The 26,825-nt window shown below is 28.4% G+C and overlaps 5 protein-coding genes across 5 annotated transcripts in view; 4 read left to right on the top strand and 1 right to left on the bottom strand.

Moving 5' to 3' along the window:
• Window positions 1–6,904: 6,904 nt before the first annotated feature.
• On the top strand, window positions 6,905–10,050 carry Phum_PHUM183000 (Nuclease sbcCD subunit C, putative; the record flags this gene model as incomplete). The annotated part of the gene is made up of 3 exons (XM_002425174.1): window positions 6,905–6,965; window positions 7,001–8,599; window positions 9,173–10,050. The coding sequence occupies 3 exons, from the start codon at window positions 6,905–6,907 to the stop codon at window positions 10,048–10,050; spliced, it is 2,538 nt and encodes an 845-aa protein (XP_002425219.1).
• Window positions 10,051–14,577: 4,527 nt separating this feature from the next.
• Window positions 14,578–15,404, top strand: Phum_PHUM182990 (limpet, putative; the record flags this gene model as incomplete). Its single annotated transcript, XM_002425173.1, has 4 exons — window positions 14,578–14,589; window positions 14,825–15,025; window positions 15,133–15,289; window positions 15,391–15,404. 4 exons carry the CDS (start codon window positions 14,578–14,580, stop codon window positions 15,402–15,404), a joined length of 384 nt encoding a protein of 127 aa, XP_002425218.1.
• A 2,814-nt stretch (window positions 15,405–18,218) lies between these two features.
• Window positions 18,219–20,946, top strand: Phum_PHUM182980 (limpet, putative; the record flags this gene model as incomplete). Its single annotated transcript, XM_002425172.1, has 5 exons — window positions 18,219–18,435; window positions 19,689–19,858; window positions 19,986–20,172; window positions 20,203–20,225; window positions 20,842–20,946. The coding sequence occupies 5 exons, from the start codon at window positions 18,219–18,221 to the stop codon at window positions 20,944–20,946; spliced, it is 702 nt and encodes a 233-aa protein (XP_002425217.1).
• Window positions 20,947–23,730: 2,784 nt separating this feature from the next.
• Phum_PHUM182970 (uncharacterized protein) lies at window positions 23,731–24,514 on the bottom strand (the record flags this gene model as incomplete). Its single annotated transcript, XM_002425171.1, has 2 exons — window positions 23,731–23,947; window positions 24,507–24,514. 2 exons carry the CDS (start codon window positions 24,512–24,514, stop codon window positions 23,731–23,733), a joined length of 225 nt encoding a protein of 74 aa, XP_002425216.1.
• A 580-nt stretch (window positions 24,515–25,094) lies between these two features.
• Window positions 25,095–26,825, top strand: part of Phum_PHUM182860 (phosrestin I, putative) — a gene marked incomplete at both ends in the record, with an annotated part of 2,728 nt that continues 997 nt past the window's right edge. The window contains 5 exons of the mRNA XM_002425170.1: window positions 25,095–25,161; window positions 25,260–25,381; window positions 25,464–25,652; window positions 26,566–26,715; window positions 26,788–26,806. Coding sequence (XP_002425215.1) covers window positions 25,095–25,161; window positions 25,260–25,381; window positions 25,464–25,652; window positions 26,566–26,715; window positions 26,788–26,806 — 547 coding nt within the window. The remainder of the gene's footprint in view (window positions 25,162–25,259; window positions 25,382–25,463; window positions 25,653–26,565; window positions 26,716–26,787; window positions 26,807–26,825) is intronic.

The following is a 26,825-nucleotide window of genomic DNA, read 5'->3' as shown; positions in this document are numbered from 1 at the left end:
TAGTTTTTTTTTTTTTCAAAGTGTGTTTGGTTTTTAACGCTTTAATTTTTTTTTCGTCGGTTATTTTTATTTCGTCTGGTAAATAGTCTAATTCGTAAGTTTTTTTCTTCCATTTTTTTTGTATTTTTTTTTTCTCAAGCGGTTAAATTTTTATTATTTAACAATAATTAGATATAGAGACTAATCGATTAATAATTTTTTCGAATAATTTTATTAACGACTTTGTATTATTATTATTATTATTATCATCATCGTAACAATTTTTTTTACAATATTCGTTTGTAATATTAATTTTCCGATATTATTTGTTTATGCGTATTTGTTAACGAAACAATTGAAAATTTTCCGAAATTTACCGAAAGATGGCAGTAAAAATCGAGTTTTCTTTTTTCTTTTCTTTTTTTTTTTTTTTTTTTTTTTTTTTTTGGGCTATCTCGAAACGCATTTGCAAATTTTAACGTCTCTCTGCATGGTTTTAAATATATTAAATATTCGCATGTTGGCAGCACTTGCTCATCATCATGAACGCCGACTTAATTTTGTTTTGTTTTAAATGACCTTTTATCGTTCCATTTTTTTTTTTTTTCCCCCTAGAGTTATTCATTAAAATGCTTAAAATTTTCACTCCGAATTAGGAAAAGAAAGAAATTAAATGATTTGTTTGGTCGTCGGTTTTTAGTCATCGTTTTCTCGGTCGTTGGAAATTGTCACGCTCGTTTGTCGTTGTTTGCGTTGCCAGAATTTTTTTTTGTGCAATGTCCGAAAATTTTCCATATATACGTTAAAATATTTTTTGTGTACGGTGATCACACGGGTTCGATTAAAATATATATTCGGTCGGTGACATTGTCGTGATTCTCTTCTAAAAAAGAGACAGAGAGAGTGAGAGGGAGAGAGGAAAAGAGGGAGATAGAAAAAGAACAAAAAAAAAATAGTTTTTTTGTTTTTGTCAAATCATGCGAAAAATTCGAAAATGGCTTCCGACGGATTAGAATAATTATTATTAGTTTTTTTTGTTTTAACGGTTGGTAACCGTGTCACGTTAATCTCGGTTACGTCGAAAACTGTGTCAGGAGGGAAAAAAAAAAAAAAAAAAAAAACTTTTACGGATTCCTAATTACCAAGACGATCGCGAACGAATGTGATTTTTTACAGGTAAATCCTTGTCACCCCGACATTTTGAAAAAAAAGGGGGGGGAAAACGTCATTTTTTGTGATTTTTCGTTCTATAATTAAATTTAGAAACGTTTTTAAGGTTATAAGGAATCATTAGGGAACAAAAAAAAAAAAAAAAAAATTTCAAAGGTAACCACCAATTTGTTGATCAAAACAAACCGATATACGAAAAAAAAAATATTCAAACCTTTAATTGTCATCAATTTTGCGTTTTGACAATCGAGAAAGTTTGTCCATTTAAAGCCAATACGAAAAAAATTTTTTTAAGGGGGAGGAGGTGGAGGAGAGAAGGAAGGGGGAGGGAAATCAAACATTCGACATATTGGCTAAGCGTTGACTGAAAATTTCAATGTGCGTGACGGTTGTTTAAAAAAAAAAATTTTTACGGAAGTCAACACCATATGTCATCGTTTGGAAAAAAAAAAAAATTGTTTAAACATTACTGGAAATGTATTTGTTTGTTTGTTTGTTTGTTTGTATATTTAATTTTTCACCTGGAAAAAAATTTTTTTTTTTTTTGCTCGATGGAGAGAACAAATGAAGTATTTATAAATGAGGATTTGTTCTTTGTAATGTTTAAATGACGTCGATGAGGAAAATTTTTATATTTTTTTTTCCAGTTTGTTTAAACGGTTTTCGCAGAATTTCGATTATTATTATTATTATTTGCGTGGGCCATCATCATCATCATCGCGTAACGTTATATTTAATTTTTAAAAAAAAGAAATTTTTTTTTTTTTTTTTTTTGGTTTTGCCAGATTGAAATTTATACTTTAGTAAAATGAGCGTAATTGTACATAAAACGAAAAACGGTTTTTTCTTTCTTATTTTTCTCCCCCCACGAATAAAAAAAAAAACGGAGCCAAAGAAATATTTAATTAGTTTTAATTTTTTTTTTTTTTTTAACTACAAGATTGAAATTAACGCGAGATTCGTCCCCCCCCCCCGCCATCGGTTTCGATGATAAATAATAATAATAATAATACGAAATAAAATGAAACAATTTTTTAATATGATATTTTTTTTTTTACTGTTTGGCATCTAAAACTGAAAAAAAAAAAAAAATAATAATAATAATAATAATAATAGATTGTCCCTGACCCATTTTTTCCAGTATGAAAATTTTTTTTTTTTTTTAAGATGAAAATTCTGCGGATTTTTGACTTTAGTAAAAGAAAAGAAATGTTAGTTTTTGATATCATTTTATATTTATTTTAATTCTTTTTTTACCCCCCTCCCCCCTCGCCATTTCTCTCTCTCTTTTACTTTACAGCATTTTCAATCCGTTTTGTATTCCTGGAAAAGCGTTAAACATTAAATATGAAAGCGAATAAAAAAAATTTTTTTTTTCCCCTCCCCCCATTTGTTTGACTCCATTGGGAATAAAATATTATCAGGATGAGTTTTTGAGTTTGTCACCACTGTATCACTTGACCCGTCAGAAAAAAAAAAAAAATTTTCAAGCGACTTTAAATAAAAATTTGATGGTTGGCGGAAAATTTTTGGGAAATTGTCGAAAAATGGCCGTTTTCTTCCTTCCTTTCTTTCTTTCTTTCTTTCTTTCTTTGCTCTTTCATTTTTATCAAATTTGAAAGTTTTTCGTTTTTATGTATGGTTTGAATGTGTGTGCGTGCGCGTTAGTGAAAAATACGCGAAGAGGGAAAAAAATGAAAAACAAACATTTGTGAAATTTAATAAAGAAAAAAAAATGATAGCAATTAAGATTCGAAAGGCTAATTAATTAATTAAAAAAAGGAAAAAAGGAAAAAAACGGAAAGGAAAAGGGATGGGGGAAGGTGTGGGGAGGGGTGGGAACAAAAGGTTCGCTTTCCCTCCGTGAAAAATTATAATAAAAAATTAAATTTTTTTTTTTTTTTTTTTTTTTTTCATCGGAACGAAATGGCGAAATGTTGAAATATTACGTAATTTTTTTAAATGCCTCCCGAAAAAAAGAAAAAAATTTTTTTTGATGAATTCGGGATTTTTTAAAATGAATTCGGGATACGGGATTTTTTTTTTAAAAAGTTTTGCATACGATTTCCGGTGTAAAAAATAATTACTTGCGTTTTGTTTTTTTCCAGTTTACAGGGTGAAAAGTAATGAAAATTTTCTATCGTTTTGTGACAGTTTAAATGAAATTTTCAAACGTTGCTGCTGCTGCTGCTGTCGTTGTTGTTGTTATTATCTTTTTCTTTCGGAATTTGAAAAATTTAAAGAATTTTCATTTTTACTTTTTTTTTTTTTTTTTGTCGTTTTATTTCTGGAACCGTTTCTGAATACGCTTTTTATATATATTTTTTTTATGTTGATAATTGACGCGCATATATCGTTCGTTCATTTATAAATTTGCCTCACACACGGTGGGATGAAATTATTTTTATTATCGTCATTAAAGTTAGTTATTATTATTATTACGGCTGTCATTTTTATTATTATTATTATTATTATTTTTAAAAAGGAGAGAGCGGCGGGGTAGAGGGGAGACGTACCAAAAGCGTGGCTCGTTAAAATTTGGCAAGATAAAATTTAAAAAAAATAAAAATAATTTTATTGTAACAACATCATCATCATTTTCAATTTGTTTTAATGATGATAAATCAGTTACTCGGCGTCAAGAATTTAAAAAAAAAAAAAATTTATTATTGGATTTAATTTAAGATTTTTTTTTATTTTAATTCAATGAAAAATTGAATAATCGGTCGGTCGTATCATGTTTGTTTGTTTGTTTGTTGTGGCATTCGTTCGTATAAAAAAAAAGAAGCTTTTGAATTAACTTTTTTCTGTTTGGGGGGGGAGGGAGATGAGAGAGAGAGAGAGAGAGAGGAAGGGGATATGAGGACGACGAACGATAGGAAAATTTTTTCTCTTGTTTTTTATTTTCCAATCGAATGATATAATGAAAATGAATCAAAGAAAAATAAATAAATAAATAAATAATGATGAGGGAAATTTTTTTCTTGGCGAGGTCGTGAACGCGGACATGTTTTTTTTCCCCGCACAAAAAAAAAAAAAAAAAAATTTTAAATCATGGCGGACCTTTTACAGAAAATGGTTTTATTATTACTTTTCATTTTGGCTCATTGATATTTCCTTCTGTTGATGAATATTTTCGTAACATTTCCTTCGAATCGAGATATCGAATTGTCGTCATTTATATCGAACTCTCGGAAGCTCGCGGTTTTGAATCAAATTTAATATTTTCCCCATTTTTTCCCCTTTTTTTTTTTTTATTATTATAAATAATATTTGGGCCGAAATTTAAATAACGTATCGTTCATCAACATGGCGACGTAATAATAATCATTTTGTGAAATGTAAAAAAATTCAAAATTTAAAATATTATAAATTGATAAATTGATATTGATAAAAAAAAAAAAAAAAATCAAAATAGGTGAAGGGGAAAATTTTGATAACCCAAAGAAAAATAAAAAAATATGCTTTGGCAAAAGTGCCGTAGGTCCAAAAATGGGAAGAGAGATGGTGGACGGAAGCTTTTGGGTCGAATAACATTGATTATTAAATAACCAAATTAACTTGGTTTTCCATTTGATTTCATATTTATGTACGGATTGTGCCGGTCAGCGTAATTTTCTTCTATCGGAGATTATTTTCGTAGTCAATTTCATTTTTCTAAAAGTAGTTCATTGGGCAGAATATATACAATCTTTGAAAAAAAGAGAGAGAGAGAAAATTTCTCTCTCTCTCTCTCTCTCTCTCTCTCATTTTTTTAATTCAATGTTGTTACTAATAAAATAATAATAATAATGAAGAAATTTTTCCGATCCCAAAATAATTTTTTTTTTTTTTTTCTGGTTACCATCGAAAAAAAAAAAAAAACGAATTTGAGATTTTTTTTCTACACAGGTCTCTTGACCTACATTAAATTGAAAATTTATTTCGTTCCGAGATTGGAAAATCTCGAATTTTTCCAAACTTTAAATTAATTAACGAAATATCACTAAAATTCCAGGCAGGCGGAAAATCCGTGGAAAATTTTTTTTTTTTTGATTGCCAATGATGACTTCTCATCGGAAAATGTTTGTTTGTCTGTTGGCGTGTGAAAGAGGAAGATTTATCAATTTCGAAATTGTCTTACCTGTTGTTGTTCTGTTTGTCTTGTGATGATGTTGTCGCGATGCTGTTGTTCCTGCGGGTTGGCAAATACCTTTTTCGAAACTGAATTTTTTTTCGATGTTTCAAATCGTCTCGTAAAAATCTGGCAGAATTTTCAAATGATTTTTTTAATAATAAAAATGATTATAACGTTTCTCTCTCTCTCTCTCTCTCTCTCTCTCTCTCTCTCTCACTCTCTCTCGTTTTTTTTTTGCATAATAAATTATATGATGATGATGAATGACGTTCTCGCGACTTTCGAGATTGCACCTGTAGTTAGAATTTTTCGTAAAGAGTCATAATGTCGGAAAATTATTTTTAAAAAATATATACAAATATACGTTTCGACCTGTTTTCGAAAAAAATAAAAAGGGAGGGGGGGAAAACATACGTGTAATACTAATTTCGAGTCGGTTTATTTGCACGGACGGACGATTTATATTTAAAAAGAGAAAAATAAATAACGAATCAAAGCAAACGATCCAAATGATTTTCTGGCAAAAAAAAAAAATAAATAAATAAATTCAAAAAGAATCGAAAAAGGTTTTTTTTTTTAAATGACAGAAATTAAAAATTGTCTCGCGTCGGGATTTTAAGTTATTTATTTATTTATTTTTTATTCATTTAACGTAATAAATGTTAAGGAGGTTGAAAAATAGAAATAAAAAAAATAAAAAAAAAGATTTAAATCTTTAAAAAAAAAAAACAAGAGCAAGGGCATTTAAAAAACAAGCAGAAGAAAAAAAATTAATAAATAAATTTTTTTCTTCTGCTTACTTACGATTTTACGAAAATAGAAAATTTCGTCATCGTAAATTTCGATTTTCCTCCCGATCGATTTGCTATGTGTGAGAATGAGAGAAAAGAAACGAAACGTTTTTTCATAAATATTTTTAATAAAGGCCCCCCTCGATTCACACACACACACACTCACGACGCAAAGAAAATTTTTGCAGTTTTGCGACGACGAAAAAAATATTTTTTTTCTTTCTTCTGCTGCGGATTTTTTTTTTTTTTAAGCTAAGAAAAAAAAAAAATATTTTGGCAACGCATATGATGATGATGATGATAATGTTTTTTTTTTTTTTATTCTTTTTAACCTACTGAATTCGATTTCGTTTAGTTTTTTTTTTTTTTTTTTTTTTTTTTTAATATTCCCGGGTTTTATTTTTTTTTTTTAATTTTTTTTTTTGCCGCGTTATTTTTAAGTGTTTTGATTCGTGTTGCGTTCCAGTCATTTTTTCTTTTTTTTTTTTTTTTGACATTAAAAGTCTGCGAATTCATTAAAAAAGAAAAAGAAAACAAACAATATTTATAAATTTCGAAAAGATTTATTTATTTGTATATATACATGTTAACGAGTCGATTTAAAGTGTCACAGTTTTTTATTTTATCGTGAAATTGTTTTCGAAAATACAAAAAAAAAATGAGAAAAATATTTTTTTCGATTTCGAAAAAAACAAGAGTCTGAACTTTTTTTTTCTATTTTTTGGTCGGCGAAATCACGATCGGTAATAAAAAAAAAAAAATTTTTTTAAAATGGGTCTCGTGATATCTATTTTAATTGTTTGCGTGGGTGTTATTGAAGCATTTAGTTGCTTCGAGCATTTTCAAAATGGTGTTTTATTATCAACGAACATTTACGAAAACGTACGTAGAGGTTCGACTATTTTCGAGTACACAAAAAGTAAATTTAAATTATTTTCGAAAGGAGGAGAATATAAATTGAATAAAACATTTGTTTCCTTCGACGAATCCATCGTTCGAGATTACGATGAATCGTTTTCGAAACGTGAAATCAAGAAAATCACCTCGTCGGAGAGAAAACCGAATAAAAAACTTGAAAACTCTGAAAAAATCGACATCGTCAAAAGGCATTTGGATCAGCCTAAAAAGGGAAAAGTATCCCGTTCGTATAGCATGCCTGAATATGTTCCCACGAAAGAAGATTTTGAAATAAGTAAAATATTAAACGAACTTGCCATCGAAACCATAGAAGAAGTTAACATCGAAGATGAAGTCGGTGATTTAGACACGGAAGCTGCCGCGAAAGAATTTGATAGCTTGTTCGATAATGAAAATGACGATAATGTCGATGAGAAAATTATTCGGACGAATGTTTCCCACGAGGTTGTCAACGCCCCGACGACAAAAGCCAAGCAAAATGTCGGAGCATCGGTTGGGGATAAAGAAGTAAATGCCGTTGAAAAAATTTTGGCGGAAAACGAAAGTCGCAAATCAGATTTGACTGATTTAAAAAAATCACCTAGTGATAACAACAATAATAATAATAATAATAAAACCGTCGACCGAGAAACGATTGACGATGTGCAAAATAACGACGATGTTGAAAGACCGAAATCGATTAAAGAAAAAATTTCATCGTTCGAAGTAAAAACCATTCCCAGTTTAAATTCTTCTAATTTGTTAAAATCCGATGGATCGATAATTTCTGCCGTTGATTTAGTCAAAGAAAAAATCAATGCAAGTAATAAGAGTAATGTAATAAAAAATGTCAGAAAAGAGCCTGATTCTAATAAAGCAAAACAAACGACAAAGTCTATTAATAAACCGTCAGCTGATACATCGATTCCCTTGGATAAATCCATCAATGAAATTTTAAATAATACGAGGAGGGAACTCGAGGACGACAACAACAACGACGGCGATGATGATGATGATGTCGACGAATCCGTGGACGATATTTTTGAAAATATTTATAGCAGCCTTGAAAACGTCACGCAAATTCAATCAGACGAATTGTATGACGTTGGCACGAAATCTTCGGTCGTCGTGACAAATTCAAACGACGTACCTGATTCGATTGAAAAATCAGAATATTTGCCAGAAACGCAGGATCGTTTTCCTGTTGTAAACGATGATGTCAAATGTCAAAATGAAAATACGTCAACAAACGTCGAATTCAACGACGAGCCTATTTTACGGGTTCACCAAGAGTTGGCAGATCGACTTGTAAATGAATGTTTCAATGATATTCGCAGTTTACTCCCAATGATTACATCAATAATGACAAAAAACAATGGGTTCGTTGATAATGATAAAAATGAAACGATTAAGATGCCATTAGAAAATTCAAGGCCGATGGTAAACGTTCCCGAAAACAAGGTCTCGGAAAAAGTAAATAAAAAATTAAACTCTAATTTAAATGAAAATTTTTCCGGGTCGAAAATCCAAGAAATAATCGAACCTGATGATGAATGCAATGATTTAGACAAAACTATTGAAGGGTCCAACGAAATTATGGATAGTTTAACCGAAAATGCCGACGATACGGAAAATAAAATCCCTAGTAAAATGGAAAAAGAAAATGAAATCGTTCAAGGCGAGAATTTACTTAAGGAAAAAAAAGAACCGGAAGTTAAAGATGAAGTAACGTTAGAAAATGAAATCGTGAAGGAAAAAGTAAAAGAAGAATTAAAGGTAGAAAAACAAATGGAAGACGAGGGGATCGTGGAAGAAGAAGTTGAAGACGAGGAAATTGTGGAAGAGGAAGTTGAGGATGAGGAGATTGTAGAAGAAGAAGTAGAGGATGAGGAAATTGTAGAAGAAGAAGTAGAAGACGGGGAGGTCGTGGAAGAAGAGGAAGTAGAAGACGAAGAGATCGTGGAAGAAGAAGTAGAAGATGAGAAGATTGTAAAAGAAAAATATGAAGACAAAAGAATCGTTGAGAAAGAAGAAGTAGAAGACAAAAATGTTGTAGAAAATAAAAAATTAAAAGACAAGGATAATGCGGAAAAAGAATTAGAAAATGAAGAAATCGTCGAGGAAGAAGAATACGAAAATGAAGAAATCGTTGAGGAAGAAGAATACGAAGATGAAGAAATCGTCGAGGAAGAAGAATACGAAGATGAGGAGATTGTAGGAAAAAATGACGATGATATTAAATTTGAATTAGAAAAAGAATTTAGCAATCACAAAGAAACGGAAAAAGATAAATCGATCGTGGAGCCAAAATTACATAAAGAGGAAAAAGTTGTTTTAAATTCGTCTAATCCTGAGTTAGAAATGATTACCGAAACAGAAAGAAAAGATGAAAAAGAAAAACAGGAAGAAAAAAATAAAGAAACGACCGATAATTTACTAGAAAAGAGACCCGAAGAAAAAAAAGATGAGATGGAAGATGATGAAGATACAGTCAAAGAAAAAAATGATAACAATAATGATAAGACCATAATGGAGGAAGTTATCAAAAATGCGCACAAGATTCCAGCGGAGATAATTAATTTAGAAAACGTAACTGCTGAACCATCATCACAAGATGAAAACTGCGTGAAAGATGATTTTTCTAATTTAATTTCTCCGGAAAGCTCACGTGACGAAACGACAACCGGAAAAATGGAAAAAGCATCTGATGAAATTAAAAATGATTTAAATTCGGAATCAAAACAATCTGAAAAATTAAACGTTGAAAAAAACGGTGATGACAATGTGGAATCGACAAAGACGACTGATAAGGCAACAGTCGAAGAAGTTTGTATTTTAAAAGATTCCGTGGTTTTGGAAAAAGAACAAGACATTTCATTGAATTCCATACCACGAAGTTCAGATAAAAAATCGGTGGAAAACATGGTGGAAAATAAAAATGGCGACAGAAAAATTGTAAATTCAATCGTGAGCAAAAACGATGACGAGAATCCGAATAAAAACGAATCATTATCATCATTATCAACGTCAATCAAGTACGAAACATGCGAACCTGAACGATGCGAAGAACCTAAAGCATTTTGGGTAAGCGAATGATCTTCGTCCGCCATTTTGTTGTCGGAGGAAAACTATACGTGGATGTGCACTTCTCTTATTTTTTTATTTTCTATTTCCACGTTTTTCTTTTTTTTTCTTCTTTTCTTTTGCAAGGCTTTTCAAGCCTTTTTTTTTCTTTCTTTTGTAGGATGTGGAACGTAATAACGAAGTTAATTTATCAACGAATGATTGATTTCCGGATGATGATAATAATAATAATACAAAGAAAAAAAAGCACGAACGAACATGCCGATATTTTAACTAAAAACTAATTTTTTTTTTTTCATTTTTTTTTTTATTTTCTTCATTAACTTTCCCGGTTTCGAACGGTTAACCGCGAAAGCATTTCAAGCATTCGTCAAGACATTTAACGACGTGCTTTCCAGAACGTTCGAACGGATTTTATTTTGTTTTTGATGCTTTCTCGCATTGACATTGAAAATTTAAAAATAAAAAAAAATAAAAGGAAATAAAAACAAAAAAAAAAAAAAAAAATATTTCGAATTATTTTTAAACATCCTGTGTTGTTGCGTCACAGGTTTTCTTTATCATCATCATCATCATCATCATCATCATTTTTTTTTTTTTTCATCTTTTATCACGACAAACACGCGCGCGCACACACACGCACACAGTCTCTCTCTCTCTCTCTCTTTCATTTCCTGTCTATTTCTCCTTTTGTCTTTATCTTGTCTTTTGGGAGAAAGGAAATTAATTATAAACTGATATATATTTATTTTTATATATTTTTTAAAATTTAAATTTATTTAATTAATGACTAAAACTCTCAATCAATCATCTCCAGAATTTTTGACTAAAGGGAATTGGAGGGATTATATTTAATCCCGTTTTTAACGACCGATTATTAATTAAAAAAAAAAAAAAAATTAGATACGTTCGTTATTTGAAAAAAGGGATATTTTTTTTTTTTCTGACGGAAAATGCCGAAATCCTTTCAATAACTTTGTCTCTCTCTCTCTCTTTCTCTCTCTCTCTCTTTTATTTTTAAATATGGTTTGTAGTGATTAAATGATGAATAAATCTAATCCGGATTAGAATGCATTTGTGGTAAAATTTGTAACGATCGGAAAAGGAAACGAACTTTGTGTCACTTTTTGGGTTTTTTTTTTTTGAGAATAAATAATAATGATAATAATAATAAGAGATTGACTGAATGACGTTACAATGGTGAGAAAATAAATTTCGTTGTAAATTTTACCGGAAGTAGTTGGAGAATATTCGATCGAATCGAAGAAAAAACGTTAAAAGGTGTTGTTAAATCGCTCGATGGTTTTTTCATTTCCTCATACCAAAAATTAATTATTATTATTATTATTATTATAGTTAAATTTGGAGAATTTTAAAATGGCGTCAATGGTTTACTCGTTAGGTTATTATTTTTTTTCGACTGGAAAAAAAAAAAGAAAAAAATTCTTCGAGTTTTTCCATCCGAATTCGAATACGTTGTGGAGTTACCCGCGGTTAATGTTTTCTCTCTCTCTCTGTCTCTCTCTTTCCCCCCCCCCATATTAATTATCAATCGTTGATTAATACGTGTAATTAAATTCGATGATGATAATAAATTTATTAAAAAAAAAAAAAAAATAAATGATACCTGTTTTTTGTAAAGGCACCGTAACAATTTTTTATTATTTTCTATTCCGTTAAAATTGAAATAAATGGAATAAATAATGGTTCGGAATAATAATTATTAAAACTTATGCGATCGTGTGTTTGACATCCTTTTGAAAAATGTGAAAAAAAAAAAAAAAAAATGGCTGGAAAAAAAAAGAAAATGTAAGAAAATGGTTCGAAACGTTTGAAAAGTTTTTATTTGATTTTGTACGTACGTGTTCGGACGGAATGTATGCGCGTATATTAAAACGGATTTTGTTAACATGCGGGATGATAATATAGAAATGATATGGGGAGATCGAAATGGTGTGTGAGTGCGTAACGCGGTCCGATCAAATGAGAAAATATTATGAAAAAAAAAAAAAAAAAAAATGAAAAGAAACGAAAAGAAAAAAGAAAAGAAAAAAAATTAATTTAATATTTTTTCGGCGAACTATTTTTGGGTTGTTGTGACGAGCCAGCGGCGAATCGTCACTGACGTCCTGTCGGTTCGATATCTCGTTTTAAATTTTAATCCTTCGTAAGCTAAAGATTCGAGTTGAAAAAAAAAAAAAAAAAAAAAAAACAGTGTTTTCGTCTCTGTTCAACCTTACCAATCTTTCTATTATCCTTCTCTTTCTGTACACACACACACACACACGCGGCTGGATTTACGATATACCGAAAATTTATTCCGAGAAAGTTTTTTTTTGTGTAAGCGAAATAGAATTTTTCGTTTTTTTAAAAAAAAATATTAAATTAAATAAATTTTTTCACACGCTCACGCATATACACATACACACGCACAAACGAACGCACGCACATACACTCACGCGGATACAAAAAAAGAAAACAAAAAGAAAAAAAAAAAAAAAAATTAATAATTGTAAAGTAGTTTTGTTCAGTGTTTGCTCCGGTGTCGAAGTGATTTTAAATTGTAATTTTTTTTTTTTTTATTTATTTTATTTATTTAATTTAATTTATTCAATTTAATTTTATTTAATTTTTTTTTTCGAATTTAAATTTAAATTTAATTTAATAATAATAATCATTATTGTTATTATTATTATTTAAAATTTTATTATTTATTTTTATTTTGATGATTGTGATTTAAAAGTGTCGTCGAAAGGAAAAATAATCGATTGAATAATTTTTTTTTTATTAATTAAAATTATTTAATTGATTTATTATTATTTTAAATAAATAAAAAAAATTGTAGTTAGTTGTAGTGTGTGTTTATTTATAATAATAATAAGTCGATTTAATTTTTATTAAAAAAAATTTTTTTGCACACGAAACATCGATTCATTAACTTTTTGGTTTTTTTTTTTATTTTTTTTTTTTTAAAGGGATTATTTGTTGTTGTCGTTAATATTTGTTGTCGGTTAAAAAAGTCGTGGAATTAGGGATTGACATTGAAAATAAAAATTTTCAACTTTTTTTTTTTCGTTTCGGAAAATCGGAAAATCGTAAGGAAAAGAAATAAAAGAAAAAATTTTGTTTTTTTTTTAAAAAAAAATTCGAACACGAATAAAATGTAACATTTGTTATTAAGGGTTTATTGACGAGGGAAGAGGGGACGAGGGGGGAAATTTCGTTTCCCATATGTTTTACTTTTTAAAATTGTTGGAATTATTCCAGTTGAAATTATTATTATTATTATTACTATGCACAAAATCTATTTTTATCTTTACGGTTCTGTAACTTTTTTTTTTTGTATATCTATAACGTAGTTAAATGTTAATGAATCGATTTTGTTTTGTTTACATACACAAAGTTTTATTTATATATATATTTTATTGTTTTTTGGTTTTTCTCTTGCGAAATAATAATAATAATAATAAAACGAACGGTCGATTTTTTCAATATGTTAAATTTTTCATTTGCCACCGAATCATACATAAATTAAAATATATTAATTACACGTTATTTTGCAAGAGAAAAAACACCACGGTATTAGTATACGCACATACGCACACACACACACAAACTCATTATTCATCACATCATCTTATTTAAAAATTATTTTTTTCATCCCGTGATCATCGTAGGTGTTGATACAAATTAATACGTAAAAAAAAAAAAAATAAAAGAATAAAAATGGCGGACGTTGACGTACAAATGCAAATAACGGAACGTAAGGTTCGAAAAGTGAAGAAAGTCACGTCGAAAAGGCGCGAAAGTACGGATCAGAATTCTGATGTAACTATCACCGAATTGGACAAGGAGAACAGGGCACTCACCCACGACCAGGGGTATATATTTATATATATATAAATGCCTGATTGTGTTGTTTCGGCATAATTTTTTTCCTTTTTTTTTTTTTTTTGTGAGCCAGAATGGGGGGAGGGGAGTGTGAGAGAGAAAGAGAGAGAGAGGGAGAAAAAAAAAGGAAAAAATTTGCCGAACGTTTTATATAAATAAATGACAATCAGGCAGTACCCCTGGTTTAATTTTTTACGGTAAACATTTTAATTACTTGGCAAAATTAACAATTTTTTTTTTTTTATTTTGCTTATGCGTCTCCTAATAAAACAAACAAACAAACAAACACATTTAAAAAGGTCTGAAAAACTATACAGAATATTACTGACCCTGATTACCGGTTTTTCAATTTGATTGGAAACACGAAAAATTTTGCATAAAATTTACAAACAAACATGATTTTTTTTTTTTTTTTGTTGCACTCCCATAAAATGCCAAGCGACAGATTATACAAGTCTAAACACATTCCCGAACCTTTTTTTTTTTGGCTAAATCAATTGATAAGAAAGAGGACAAGAGGACATGAGGGTGCACATGAAATAAAATAAATCTCAAAATCAGACTTGTAAAAAAAATAAAATAAATTGTTGCGCCGGATTTTTTCTTTTTAAATATGCTATAACCAAAGAGAAATTAATCAATTTACGAATGATTTCATTTGTAAAATTCAAGCCAATTGATTTTATTTATTTATTTTTTCTATTAAAGAAATAAAATTAATAGTTATTTAATTTAACATGAAAATAAATTATTTGTGCTTGCTACAGTTGTTGTTGTTGTTGTTGAAACTAATTAATGTGTGACTTTGGGAAAAATCCGATGATTCGGACTCGTTTGTTTTACGATAAGTAATAATAATAATAATAATAATAAAATTTTTTTTTGTTTTTTCCAGCTCATTTTCAGCGGTGAATATACTAAGGCCATGTCCAAAGACTGGCACAGCGGTCACTTTTCTTGCTGGCAATGTGACGAAGCTTTGACCGGTCAACGTTACGTTCTTAGGGATGAACATCCTTATTGTATTAAATGCTACGAAAGCGTTTTTGCCAACGTTTGCGAAGAATGCAATAAAATAATTGGCATTGATTCTAAGGTGATTATCATGTGTGCCTTTTTTTTTTTCAAATTATCTGAAATTGAGGTTTTAAAAATGAAATGATCGCATTTTAAATTCATACACGTGTAATAATATTTTTACAGGATTTGTCGTACAAAGACAAACATTGGCACGAAGCTTGTTTCTTATGTAACAAGTGCCGCGTGAGCCTCGTCGACAAACAATTTGGATCTAAATCCGAAAAAATTTACTGCGGAGGATGCTACGACGCCCAATTTGCATCCAGATGCGATGGCTGTGGTGAAATATTCCGTGCAGGTAAATTACATATTAATTTTTTTTTTTTTTTTACCTTCGAAAGGTTAAAAATTGAACCTTTCACAACTGATTTTAAACGAAAGAAGTCACGTTTTAATCGTTTTCATCGCCATCATCAAAACAAACAAATGCGAAAGCAACCTTTTGCACATGATGATGATGATGATGACAATGAAAGTATGTATATGACCTAAAAACGCGACCTCTATCTAAAACCTTTTTTATTTATGAAAACTCCCCCCCCCTCACCGTGGAAAAAAGGAAAAATCTTTTGTCTTTCTTTCCCCTTTTTTTTCTTTTTTTTTTTTTTTGCCTTTTTAATATAAAATGTCAGCGAAGAAATTTTAGAAAAAAAAAAAAATGAAAAATCATCGGCACGCTCGATGAAAAGATTTTTCTTTTTTTTATGAAAAGATTTTTTTTTTTTTTTTTTTTGTTCCCGTTTACCTTTTCGATAAAATAGAACAAGAAGTCCTTTTTTTATGTCACCGTTATATTACCCGCCATGATGACAAAAGATTTTCCTTTTTCCATTACCCGGGAATTGTGCATGCGAACGAACGAACACCCACGATAATTAATATTTTACTTAAATCCGGATAATATTGTCATTATGTAGTCGGAAAAGTAGGACTGTATGTTGGAAATATCTCGTCAAAAAAAATAGGGGGGATGGGGGGGAGGAAGTTGCTATTTATGTTCATATAAAAGCGCCATATTGACGAATGAAATTTTACATTGAACAATAACAACATAATTTATGTTTTTATTATGTTTTGACGAATGTTTAAAAAAAAACTTAATTTGTGTGAGGGAGAAAGGGTTGTTGTTGTTTGTTGTTGTTGTTTAAATAATTAAATTATTTATTACTCCTCGAATGATTTTAAAAATAAAAATCCATTAAAAAATTTAACGGGGGAGGGTGGAGGGGGATGAAATGGGGGATTTTTTTTGCAATGCGGCAACGTCTCGTATAAAAACTTCGATTTTCTTTTTTTTTTTAATGCGATAAAAGTCAAGGTGAATAAAAAGATGGTTTTAAATAATGTGTTACATCATCAACCGAATTGAGATAGGCAAGTTTTATACGTAGAGAGAGAGAGAGAAAATTTCGAACTTATTTATAATGTAAAAGATTAAAACAAGCAACTACCAAGGAGAAATTTAAAAAAAACATGTTGGAAAGAATTCTAGATATATTTTTTCATTAAATTTTTTTTTTTTTTTTTTTTTCGCAAAAAAATGGCGGACGGTGATGTTGTACGAATTTTCTTTTGGCTAACGTTTTTTTATAATTAGTTGTTTACTAATTAATTTATTTTTGGAAAGTTTTTGTAAAAACAACAACAACGGAAAAGTCTGTTGTTGTTTCTGTTGTTTTTATTATTATTATTAGAAAAGCTACAATTCTTTGATTGTTTTTTTAATTTCTTTTGTTATTTTGCTCGTATTGTTTTGCGGTAAAAACAAATGAATGAATGAATGAATGAATTGTGAATGATCCATTTTAAATTTTCAAACGGAAAAAAAAAAAAAATTATTTACGAGGGGAAATTTCGAAAAGTTGGTAGGAGTGTTTGGTGTGGGGGGGGGTAGGTTTAACATTAAAACGAGTTGTGCTTTTGCGCATTGAAAAAAAAAAAAAACATTTTAAAATGAAAATTTTTATTGTTGCCCCTCGTGGAAAAAGTAATTCCCAATCCAAGAGATCGAATAGGCTCAGGTATGAATTGTGTGACACTTTGTGTCTACCTTGTTTTTCATTTCCTCTTCCTTTATTACGTGACCGCACCTTTTTTGTCGTCCTTAATTAATTCCGTACTTATTGAAATAATTTCGATTTTTTTTTTTTTTACGAACGTAATCGATCATATTTCGATTTCGGAATTACCCTTTATCCTCAATTATTTTTCCATTCTTCCCCCGTTTCGATCACGTGATTAATATTTAGGTTCGTTCCTTTTTTTTTAAGGTTTTCCCCCCTCGTGATAAACGCACACATGGAAGTCTAATTATAAAATTGGAATCCTTATTTGGAAAATAAATAGGTCGATTTAAACTAATTGGGACAATTACCTCATTCGTCCTACGAGTTTTAAGGTTACAATTTCAGGTCTTTTATTATTTTTGTTTTTCCTAAGGAAGTATAATGTGAGGCTTCCAGGCTGGAAGACAAAAGCAGGCGTGAAAATTCGAAATGATTCCAGAAATAATTAATAATCGTTGATATAATTCGAAAGACAAAACAATGCCAAATTTGAATAAAATAATTTTTTCAATAACGATCGTTACTCGTCCGAAGGTTCTTTTTATTATTAATTAAATAGAAGGATAAAATTAATAATGATAATGATTTTAAAATCAAAAAGATGGATTTACGTGAAAGTAAGAGTAAGAAGAAGAAGAAGGAATTATTCGGTTGCAAAATAAAATCGACATTTAAAAAAAAAATTTTTTTTTTAGGCGCGATTTAAAATTATTTAATTATTTAAACAATCGTAGAATGGGGTATGAAAGGCAGGCACATGGAAAAAAAAAAAAATGGCGCTATCGCCCACAGTTTTTTTTTAACATGATTTGAGTCATCGCGAAAAACGAGTCTGAAACCACGAACTTGGATTGGAAGGTCTTTCGACAGTACTTAAGTCTCATCCCACGGTATCGTACCTGAGTTATACGATTCATTTGTCTCCGCGTGAATGTTGCATACAGGTGTCGTTTTATTTTCATCGTTTGTTTTTAAAAAGTTTTTCCACAATTGTGTTATTATTATTATTATTTTCTTCGATCGCGGCGACGACATAAAAAAATTTAATTTTAATTATACCTGAATTTGATTCGGATTCATTTTTTTTTTTCTGTGGTTAATCTTTTGTTGCGTTTGAAGTTTCGTTTTTTTTTTTTTTTCAAAATGACGGATTACATAACGAATAAAATGGAAAAAACGTTGAAAATAACAAAAACGAAAACGACGGGAGATGATGAGATACGAAAAGCAAAAGAAAAAGGAGAAGATGTCGCAATTTTATCGACTTCTTTTAATCCCGATAATTACACGAAACCTGAAAAATTTAATTGCGCATTGGGTAGGCTTTGCCGATTGGGAGATTCGACGAAAATTACGCCAGGTACGTTCATTAGCGAACCCGTACTAAACGATGTATTCAATAATAATAATAATAATGAATGCGTTGATTATTTTTCGAGTCTTGATTAATTTGACGAACGCGAAAAAATAAATAAATAAACACGAAATGCCGCGTTTTCTTCTGCTTTTTCTTCTTCTTTTTTATCATTTGGAGAAACGTTTGACGTGAAAATTAATTTAAAATCGTTTCCGGTTTTTTTTTGCGGGTGAAAAATGCGAAGAAAAGTGTTTACGAATGAAAAAAAAAATTTTCTTTTTTTTAAAATAACCGGAAATAACCGTGTTACGTGAGAACTTTTTATTTTTTGACCCTGATGTTGTTGGGGGGGGGGGGGGGAAGTGGGAGGAAAGGACCCCCCCCTATTAAAATTGCGTACGAACTTGTAAACAAAAAAAAAAAAAAAAAACGATAAAATTTCCCGGGTTTATTTTTTATCTACGACGACATTTTGAGTTTTTTTTTTTTTTTTTTTTTATAATTTCGAAAGGGAAAATTTGATAAAAGTTTAAAAGTTGCAAAATATAAAAAAATGGAAATTTAATTTATAAATGGAGGTGGCGTTGGTGTCAAATTAGAATTCAACCGAATTTTTCACTCGTTTTCCTATTTAAGAAAAATTATTAGTAGATAAGTTTATTGAATCCAGTGGGATGATAAGGTCTAATCTAGGTCTCCATATTTAGTTTTTTTTTTTTTTTTTTTTTTTTTTTTTAATCGTCGACGTCGATTGAATCATGCGACGAAGGTTGTCTGCTTACTGTGTGTGTGTGTGACGAAGTTCCAACTTTTTTTTAACATTCTTCTCTTTTGCCTGAAATTATTGTCGTTTTGATAAGAAAATGCCTTTTTTATAATTGAAGAAAAACATTGGGGGGGAGGTAGGGAAGGAAGGAGGATAGATGTCAAGGCTTACGAAAGGCGTAGTAGAGAAAAAGGGGAGGGAAAAAAAGACAAACGTGCAATTTCCGAAATTGCATATGGCGAAAAATCACTAGAAAATTAAATTATTATTATTATTATTACCATGTCGTTCATTTGCCGAAAGTGATTTAATGAAGAGGAGGATACCTGTTGCTTTATAATTAAGGCATTTATTTGGGGAGATGCCAGGAGAAAAAAAATTTTTTTAATTTTTCACTCTTTTATTACTTTAAAAAAGCGTAAGCGGGTGGGGAGGGGGAAAACGGAAACGAATGATTTTTATTGTTATTATTATTATTTTTTATTTTCAGGTACGAAAAAAATGGAATATAAGACGAGACAATGGCACGAAAAATGTTTCTGCTGTTGCGTGTGCAAAACTCCGATCGGTACGAAAAGTTTCATACCGAGAGAACAAGAAATTTATTGTGCTACCTGTTACGAAGAAAAATTTGCGACTCGTTGCGTCAAGTGTAACAAGGTACGTGGCGACAGATTTTCCGCCCCCTCTCTCTCTCTCTCTCTCTCTCTCTTTCTCTCTCTTTCTTTCTACCTAAAAATTTATTATTGTTTTTCACGGAAATCGTTTTTTTTTTTTTTTTGTTTAGATCATCACAAGCGGAGGAGTGACGTACAAAAACGAACCTTGGCATCGCGAATGTTTCACTTGCACGAATTGCAACACTTCACTTGCTGGACAACGATTTACCAGCCGAGATGAGAAGCCATATTGTGCCGATTGCTTTGGCGAACTTTTTGCCAAAAGATGCACTGCATGCAGCAGACCCATAACCGGTACGTGAATGAAATAAATTCTTGAACAAGAATGGTGGTGGTGCGCCATCGTCGTCGCCGCCATCACCATCACCATCACCATCATCACCATCACAATCACAATCATTCCAATCTTTCCTTCTTCGTCTTAACAAAAAAATCATGACCGGAGATGATGCTGAGATTTTTTTTTTTTATTATTATCTTGTATCTCTCTCTCTCTCTCTCTCATTAATGCAAATTTGATTTTTCAAGGTTTTCTCGTAAATTTTTTCTCTCTTTTTTTTAATAATAATAATAATCATTTATAACATGTACGCGATGGAGAGAGATTGGAAAAAGAATTGCATTTTTTTTTTTTCTAAGGCACGAGAAAAGAATACTAAAATAAGGTACGATGACGTGATAATGATAACAATCTGTCGTTTCACGTTTTGAGAGCTTTTTCGACTTTGATGAATGAGATTATTTGTTTTTCTTTTTCTTTTTGGTACGAGAAGGTGATAATTAATGTGGGTACTTGTACGTGTTGGCTGACTTTGCGAAAACCGGTCGTTGTAGTATCATACCTTTTTTATCATCATCATCATCATCATTCCTTTTTTTTTTTTTTTCTTTTGAAATGAATAAATAAACGTCGATGTTCTTCATTATTAGTATTATTATTATCTGTAATTTTTTCTCTTTAAGGTATCGGAGGCACAAGATTTATTTCATTCGAAGATAGGCATTGGCACAACGACTGCTTCATTTGCGCTTCATGTAAAACGTCCCTCGTCGGACGAGGATTCATAACCGATGGTGACGACATTATTTGCCCCGAATGCGCCAAACAAAAATTAATGTAATAATAATAATAATGTTTATAACGATAATGATAATAATAATAGTAATAAAATCGTGTCCCACGAGTGCGCAAAAAATAATTTATAAAACCGTGTCGTCATCGTCATCGTCCTTCGTCTAAATAAAAAAAATTTAAAAAAAAAAAAAGATGAATGATCGAACCGCCTTACGAATAATATTATTATTATTATTTTCAATATTATTACTAATTAATTAATCAATCAATCAATTACCGTTTCGATAAAAGAAAGAACAAAAAAATTTTTTTTTTTTTTTTTAAATAATGTAACGTTGATTAAAATCTATCATATTTTATTTATTTATTTATATTTATTTATTTTTAATAATAATAAAAATAATTATTATGCATAGGAAAAAAATTAATGAAATAATAATAATAATAATATTTATTAATAATATTAATAAAAAAAAAAAAATTATTGTGGATTGTTGTTGCCTTTTCATAGGAGAAAACGAACCGATAATAAAAATTAATCGATCGCTGTGTAATTTTATTTTACTATCATTATTATTATCATTATTATTATTTTCTTTTTGTCTTTTGCTGTTTATTTTTTTTTTTTTCATTTTTTTTTTAACGCGGTGTATGATATATTTTATTATTATTATTATTATTATTACTATTACTATTATTACTACTACTGTACCATTATTTATTTATCATAAATTAACACTTTAATATGTTGTTATTATTATTTATTATTATTATTATTGCTGATAAAATATCTTATCATAGTGAGAGACAGAGAGAGAGAGGGAGGGAGAGAAAGAGAGAGAGAGAGAGAGACGGAGGGAGAGAATGTGATTCGTTTAAAAAGGGAAAAAAAAATAATAATAATAAATTGCTAAGGTAACGCAGCAGAGCTTCTTATTTATTTATTTATTTATTTTTTACGCTGTAAAATTTGTCATTATTATCACATATATAAAATAAGCTTACGAGAAAAAAATAATAATAATAATAAAAAGGAAAAAAATGTTAATTAATTTATTTATTAATAATAATAACCCTTATTAATTAGAGCACTGCCAATATAAACAAATTATATTTTAAAAATGGTGCCTTATTATTTTTCTCTCATTTCTTTTTTTTTGATTTCAAATTATTATTAATTATTATTATTAATAAATTTTATTTATTATTAATATTTAACTTTTATTTATTTATTTATTAATTTTTGGAACGATTTCATTTTAAATTTAAATTTTATTTAAAAAAAAAAAAAAAAAAAAAACAATCGGACGAAAATGACCGTTTATTATTATTTATTTTGTTTTTGATTACGTCATTTTCGAATCGAAATTGATTGATCGGGGGGTGGGGAGGAGGGAAATGGGGGGAGGCGTTTTCTTTTTGTAAGAGAGTATGTAAGTGCGTATGCACGTATTTTTATTTTAAATTAATTAAAATAAACGTTTGTTTTCGTTCAGCTCAAAATTTAAATTTTTTTTTTTTTATTTATTTTTTTAATTATTAAAGAAGCTCTTTATTTAACTTATTTATTTTATTATTATTATTATTATGTTAAAAGGTTGAAAAATTTATTTATTTATAAATAGAGTAAAATAATAATAATAATAATAATATCAGATAAATGATTTGCCTTAGTACAACAACAATCTTTTATATAGAGGCCTTCAATATATCAATTTTTTATCTATCTATATACATAATATAATTTCTTTCTCTTTTTGTTGCAAATGTTTAAAAAATTTAAGTGACTTATTATTAACACACGTTATTTATTATAATCAATTGTTATTTTGTTTTTAATAAATTTAAATAAATATATATATAATAATAATAATAACGATAAGTTTTTAAATTTTTTTTTTTTCTGTTGCTTTTTAGTCTATATTTTATTGTTATTACTATAGCTTAATGTTTTATTTTTATTTTTTTTTAAATTTATTAATGTAATATATAATAATAACCAGATTATAGTTACATAAATAAATAAATAAATAAATAAATTTTATTTTCAATTTTATTTGCAATTAATTTCCGTCTAATAAAAATTTGATTGGTTTTAATTTGTTTTTTTGTTTTTTTTGTTTTTTTTTTTTTGTTTAAATGCTGCGGGTTTTTCCCGCCAATTTTTTAAAATTTAAAGTACGATTGAAATTTTTTAAAAAATTTTTAATTAATAACAATACATTATAATTAATAAAATTATATTATTTTTTCTTTAATAAACTAATTATGTAAAAAATTAAATTAATAAATAATAAAAAGAATTACATAATTCGAATTAAATAACTTTTTTTTTTAATTTTAATAACAAAATTATTATTATTATTATTATTATTATTATTATTAATAACACAAGTGAAAAAAATTAAACAATTTCAACAACATAATAAAAATAAATAAATTACAACAATATATTAAATAAAAACAACAAATAGGCTTGAAATTTATCAACAATAACAATAAATACTGATAATATTTTTTTTTTTTTTTTAATTAACATTGAAATACTTTTGACCCGGAAAAAAATATAAATAAATAAATAATAATAATAATTATTATTATTATCACTGATATGAAAATCAGGGAAATTACAAATTTTACTTTTGTACATCTCATCGCCATCTTCCACGAATATAAAAAAATTTTTTTTTAATTTTTAATAAAAAAAAAAAAAATTCGCATCGCCTCACAATTTCGTTCACAGCCCCCAAAAAAAAAAAAATAAACAAATTTTGTCGTTAATTCCAAGATGGCCGACATCTTCCTTTTGCATCTTTTTTATGATTTTTCGGACATTCCTGTGATCTCAGGGGTACTTTTATTATTTCAGCCGTTTGACATTTTTTCTTTTCCTCTTCCGGTAAATTTCCATCGCATTCGAATTTTCCTTTTTCTTTTTCTTTAACGACGTGATGAATATTCGGTGGTTGACCGGGTAGATTCGTATATTTTATCCTTTTCTTACACGTACCCAAATTCATTAAGTTAAAAACAAACAAACAAACGATCAATAATTTTATTATTATTATTTTCTTCATTGTTATTTATTTAAATTAAACCTGAATACCTGAAATATATAATATAATACCTGAAAAAGGTAATAAAAGAAAAAAAAATTAACAATTATTACTATTTTTTTGCGTAGGTGCAAAAGACGAACGAATTTTTTTTTTTTTAAGTTGTACGACTTCTTTTGCCCTCTGCCCCACTTTCCTCCCCTATCTCTCCGCAACCCTTTCTCCCCCTCCCCCCAGCTTAAATCAATTAAAATCTATTATTACGTAAAAAAAAAAAGAAGAAAACTCGTAACCGTAAATCGATATAATTCTTCGTTTTAATTTAATTTTATTATTTTAAAATATATTTATTCGAATATTTTTCCGAGCGTATATTTTTATAGCTCGAAGCTATAAAACTATAATAATCTATTTATAATAACAAACAACGACTATAAATTACTATAAAAAGACAAAAAACAAACAAACAAAACCAGTTTCGTTAATTAATTATTTACCTTGACATTGATAATTTTTTTTTAAACGAAAACGTTTAATTTTTTTACTTTTTTTTATAGCGCTATATTTTTTTTAAATTTTGAAACATTTTAACGGATTTACAAATTTTTATAGACTATAAATTCAAAATAAAATTTTTTTGAAAAAATTATTCGAAAGAACAAAAAAAAAAAAAAGAATTTTGTCTTTCGAAATGTTTTTTTAACGGTTGATATAAATTTAAATTTAAAAAAAAAAAAAAATTTTTTAATTGCAATTTAAAAAAAAATAAATAAAATTTCCTACGTGAGTCAACCCCTCCCCCTACCACCTCCCCACAAAAAAAGTAGAAATAATGATAATGATAATAAATGTCTTTAAAGTAGAAAATCCTATTTGAAAAAAAAAAAAAAAAAAAAATTAGCAAAGGAGTAAAATCCAATTAAAGCGTTTTAAATTCGGGTTTAAATATTTTTTTTATTTCAGTTTGTTTGTTGAGTTTGTACGAATTTTTGTTGTTTGTTACTGTTACTGTGGTATTATTCAACAAAAATAAATAAAAAGTTTCTATTTATTAATTAATTAATTAATAATAATAATATTCCATCATGTTAGCTCTTATTTTATTAACGTGCGTTGCTGCTATAAAAGTATTTAAAAAATCAACACCAAATGGTATTAACGACGCCATTTTTTTTTTATTAAATCGATTTTAATTATTATTATTATTATTATTATTATTATTATTATTATTGATTTTTTTTGTTTCAAAGGTAAAATTACGGTTTATTTAGGAAAACGAGATTTTATCGATCATTTAGATCACACGGATCCAATTGATGGTATTGTCGTGGTTGAAGATGATTATTTACAGGGTAAAAAAATTTTTGGACAGGTACGATAAGGTTTCATCCCCCCCCCTCTCTCTCTCTCTCTCTTTGTTATCGAATTATAATTAAAACAATTTTTTTTTCCAGCTCACTACAACCTACAGATTCGGTAGAGAAGAAGATGAAGTGATGGGACTTAAATTCAGCAGAGAATTGATATTAGTTAATGGACAAATCGTTCCAGGAAATTACGATAAAGAAAATTTAACACCCGTACAAGAAAGATTGATAAAAAAATTTCCGACGAATGCATTTCCGTTCACTTTTAAATTTCCGGTAAAAACCAAAAAAAAAAAAAAATTTATTATTTACTTACTGTTAAATTACGTTGTCGTAATTAATTAATTAATTTAATTTTTTACTTATCCGGGTCAATGTTGCTAATGTCACACTTTTACTAACGTTTAATGAAAAAAAAATTATTAATTTTTTTTTGCGCGTTGTTTATGTTGTTGTTGTTGCCGTTAATTTTAGACACACACACAACAAACAACAAACAAAAAAAAATTAAACTTTATTAGGTCATTAATTTAAAAATAATAAATAACGTCGTGCGACCTTTAAATATAAAAAATTTATTTATTTATTAGGCTTTCGAAAAAAACGATTCGTACGTTCGAACGCTTTACCATTGACTAAAACTTTATTAATTTTTTTTTTTGTTATCATCACATCGAAATTTGATAACCTTATCAATCGTTAATAATATAATTTAAAATTATATTTATTAGTAATAATAATAATAATAATTTTTGTGACCCTTCGTCTGATAATTTTTTTTTTTTTTTCGAATCGGGTTTTTTTTTTTTGTTTAAATTTTTTCGTCAAATTTTATTTTTAATTTTTTCCCACGTAATGATGATACCCATAATGATGATGATGATAATAACTATTTCGAAGAAGGACGATCGGTTGTATATTTTCTCTCTCTCTCTCTCTCTCTCTCTCTTTTCTGTCTAAATGATTAATTTTCTTATTAATGATGGATATTTTATAGGCGGGGTAAAAAAAAAAAAAAAAAAAAAAAAACGTTACAAAAATATTATCTTGTTCGTGATATTTTTCCTTCCCCTCAACTCATGTAAACCTTACATAATCTAAAATTTATTTTTTTTATTTTACCTTGAAAAAAGAAAAAAGAAAATCATAAGTCTTTTCTAGACAGTTTTCATTTTTTTTTACACTTAAGGTTAATTCTCCAAGTTCTGTAACGTTACAACTAGGTGATGGAAGTACTGGAAAACCACTCGGAGTTCATTATTCAATAAAATGTTTGGTTGGTGATAATGAAGAAGAAAGAGGACATAAAAAATCAACCGTTTCTTTAGTTGTCAAAAAGGTAACAATATTAAAAATTTTCTATAAAAAAAAAAAACCTTGAAATTAAAATAATTTTTAAAAACAGTTACAGTACGCTCCAGTGATTCCGAGTAACCGCCTCCCCAGTCA

Source organism: Pediculus humanus, genomic scaffold (assembly GCF_000006295.1).
Source record: "Pediculus humanus corporis 1103172107532 genomic scaffold, whole genome shotgun sequence".
NCBI classification, from domain to species: Eukaryota; Metazoa; Arthropoda; class Insecta; order Psocodea; family Pediculidae; genus Pediculus; species Pediculus humanus.
This window is presented reverse-complemented; position numbering and strand designations above follow the sequence as displayed.